The sequence below is a fragment of the Frankliniella occidentalis genome, unplaced genomic scaffold, assembly GCF_000697945.3.
Source record: "Frankliniella occidentalis isolate FOCC.00 unplaced genomic scaffold, Focc_3.1 Scaffold58, whole genome shotgun sequence".
NCBI lineage: Eukaryota > Metazoa > Arthropoda > Insecta > Thysanoptera > Thripidae > Frankliniella > Frankliniella occidentalis.
Window position 1 is genome coordinate 209,868 of NW_026267188.1, and position 2,474 is coordinate 212,341.

The window sequence follows — 2,474 nt, forward strand, 5'->3', positions numbered from 1 at the left end:
CTCTTCCCCTCACCGCCAAACAGTTGGGCGGCTGAGCCCCAACTAGCCCCATCCCATCCCGAACCCAAACCACCACCACCACCACGGTCCCCACCCGGCTCTGTCCGCCCTCCGCGCTGAAAGACTACAGCAAAAGGGGCCATAGGGGACGTGAGGCGTGAGGGGGGCGGGGGTGACGGAAGGAGGGGGCTCCGGAAGCCTGCACGCTATACATACTCTCTGACGGATAATGAATATGTAAGCGGCATACCGGACCGCCCCTCCTCACTCGCGCCCTGCTCCTCCTCCTCCTGCTGCTGGAGGTGGTGTGACATGCAGCGCAAAGAGGGAATACGGTACCACAGCCGCCGCAGCAGGCTGCTCTGCTCGCGGTCGCCGAGCTGGCTGCTGCTGGGCCGCTCTGCTGGCGCCGGTCGGGGTAGGCAACCAATCGTGCTCGCCTGTGTGCCGCAGGGCTGGCGGGTGCCGTACTACGGCGCGGGCGTGGTGTCTCTCATCATCGCCGTGCTCATGACGGTGTCGCTGCGCGAGCCCGAGCGCAAGGCCATCGGCGAGGAGAGCACCAAGCAGGCCGGCGAGCCCGAGGTGCCGACGTGGAAGGTGCTGCTGCAGCCCAGGATCGTCCTGCTGTGCATCGCCGCCTCCATCCGCCACTGCGGTGAGTGAGGTCCCCATGGACTCGGATGGTACTTTCGCGCGCCAATCCGAATAGTTTCGCACGCCGCGGTGTGTGGAGGTTCACACGAATTAGTATCGATGCGCTTCATCTTGCAGGTGGCATGACCTTCGCCTATAACTGTGACCTCTACTACCGCGAATACTTCCCGGACTACGACCTAGGCTGGTGGCTGTTCGCCGTCACGATCGTCATCGGCAGCATCGGCGTCGTGGTGGGCGGCGTCGTCTCGGACAAGATCGTCGCCAAGATGGGCGTGCGCTCCAGAGTGGCGTGCCTGGCCATCAGCCAGGTCAGTGATAGAGCCTTACATTTTCCAGAGAAGTTTTCCGGAAAAAAGTTAGTTTTGCCACTTTTTCCGTGAAAAATTTGGTGAAGGAGAAGAAGGGGAAGAAAATGTCTGTTTTTCCTGTAATTTTCTTTTGTTTTTTTTTCGCAACTTTTCCTTTTTCTTTTATCGTCTTTCAAATCCATAGTCAGTGAGTGGGCGACGCTGTCAGCCCGCGCGGTAGGCAACACGAGCGCAGTGCTGCACGTGGGCGCGCTCGGTTGCCTACCCCGCCCCTGTAGGGCCTCCAGCCCGCGGTAGGCAACGCGAGCGCGTGGATGCTCTCTGTTGCCTACCCCGCCCCTGCCCGCCCACATACGCGCCCCGGGCGACGCCCCCTGTCTGTGTCCGCGTGATAGGGCGGGCGGGGGAGCGTGAAAACTTTCCTCCGGAGCCGAAAGTGGAAAGAAAAGTTTACGTTGGCGAACTCCTCTTTGCAGCTTATTTCCACGCCGTTCGCGTTCTGCAGCGTGTACCTGTCGCCTGTGGGGGCCATGGTGACCCTGGGCATCTCCTACTTCTTCGGTGAGCGCGACCTCCTCCTGAGTGGACGGCGGCGGGGGCATCCGTCGGTCACTTTCTTTGGTACAATACAATGTTGTTCTCTCACGCGCAGCCGAGATGTGGTTCGGCATCGTGTTCGCCATCCTGGTGGAGATAACGCCGCTGGCATGCCGCTCCACCGCCGTCGGCGTCTTCCTCTTCGTGATGAACAACGTGGGCGGCAACCTGCCCATCCTGGTGGAGCCCGTGTCCAAGGCCATCGGCTACCGGGAGTCGCTGTACATCTTCTACGCCGGCTTCTACCTCCTGAGTAAGTATGCCGCGTTCTCTCGACCACCTCCGCCCTCTCGCACGGCTCCGCTCACGGTGACCGCCCTGCCCGCAGGCTCCGTGCTCTTCTTCTTCACCATGTTCCTGATGGACGGCCCTAAGCGCGCGCCCCGGGACACGGGCCACGACAACCCGGCCGCCACCCTGGAGATGGTGGCCAACGGACACGGCGCGCGCACCCTCCGGGTGTGACGGGCGCCCTCCTGCCGCGCGGTCAACCCGGGAAAAATGGAGCGAATTTCTCACGCGGTGTGCGTTGTGCGGGGGGGCGTCCGCAGCGGCGTCCATCCGGCCGCTGAGCTGCGGAGGCTGAGCCTTCTCCTCGGCCAGCAGCGCGCACCACACACCCCACACACACGCGGGATGTGGAGGAATGTTATCGACTTTGTCAGAGGGGGGAAGATGGGAAAGGGAAGACAAGAGAAATATTCTCACTAGCCTTTGAACGTCTCCGCCCCGGACCGGCGGTGGGTGGGGGGTTCTCAGCCTGCCAGACTGACGGCCGCTATACTGGCCATTACCATGCCGCGTGCCCAAGCGCCGCGGGACCAGCTGCCAAAGTTCCTGTATAGTAATAATAGATGGTCTCTTTCTCTCTGATCACATTGCCCGTCTCCAGCCCCTCCTCCCCCCCCC

The 2,474-nt window shown here is 62.2% G+C and overlaps 1 protein-coding gene across 1 annotated transcript in view; it reads left to right on the top strand.

Moving 5' to 3' along the window:
- LOC113207261 (D-xylose transporter-like) overlaps positions 1-2,468 on the top strand; it is a 21,964-nt gene extending 19,496 nt beyond the window's left edge. The window contains exons 8-12 of the mRNA XM_052267756.1: positions 454-658; positions 775-968; positions 1,445-1,529; positions 1,621-1,818; positions 1,894-2,468. Coding sequence (XP_052123716.1) covers positions 454-658; positions 775-968; positions 1,445-1,529; positions 1,621-1,818; positions 1,894-2,030 — 819 coding nt within the window. The 3' untranslated portion in view covers positions 2,031-2,468. The remainder of the gene's footprint in view (positions 1-453; positions 659-774; positions 969-1,444; positions 1,530-1,620; positions 1,819-1,893) is intronic.
- Positions 2,469-2,474: the final 6 nt, after the last annotated feature.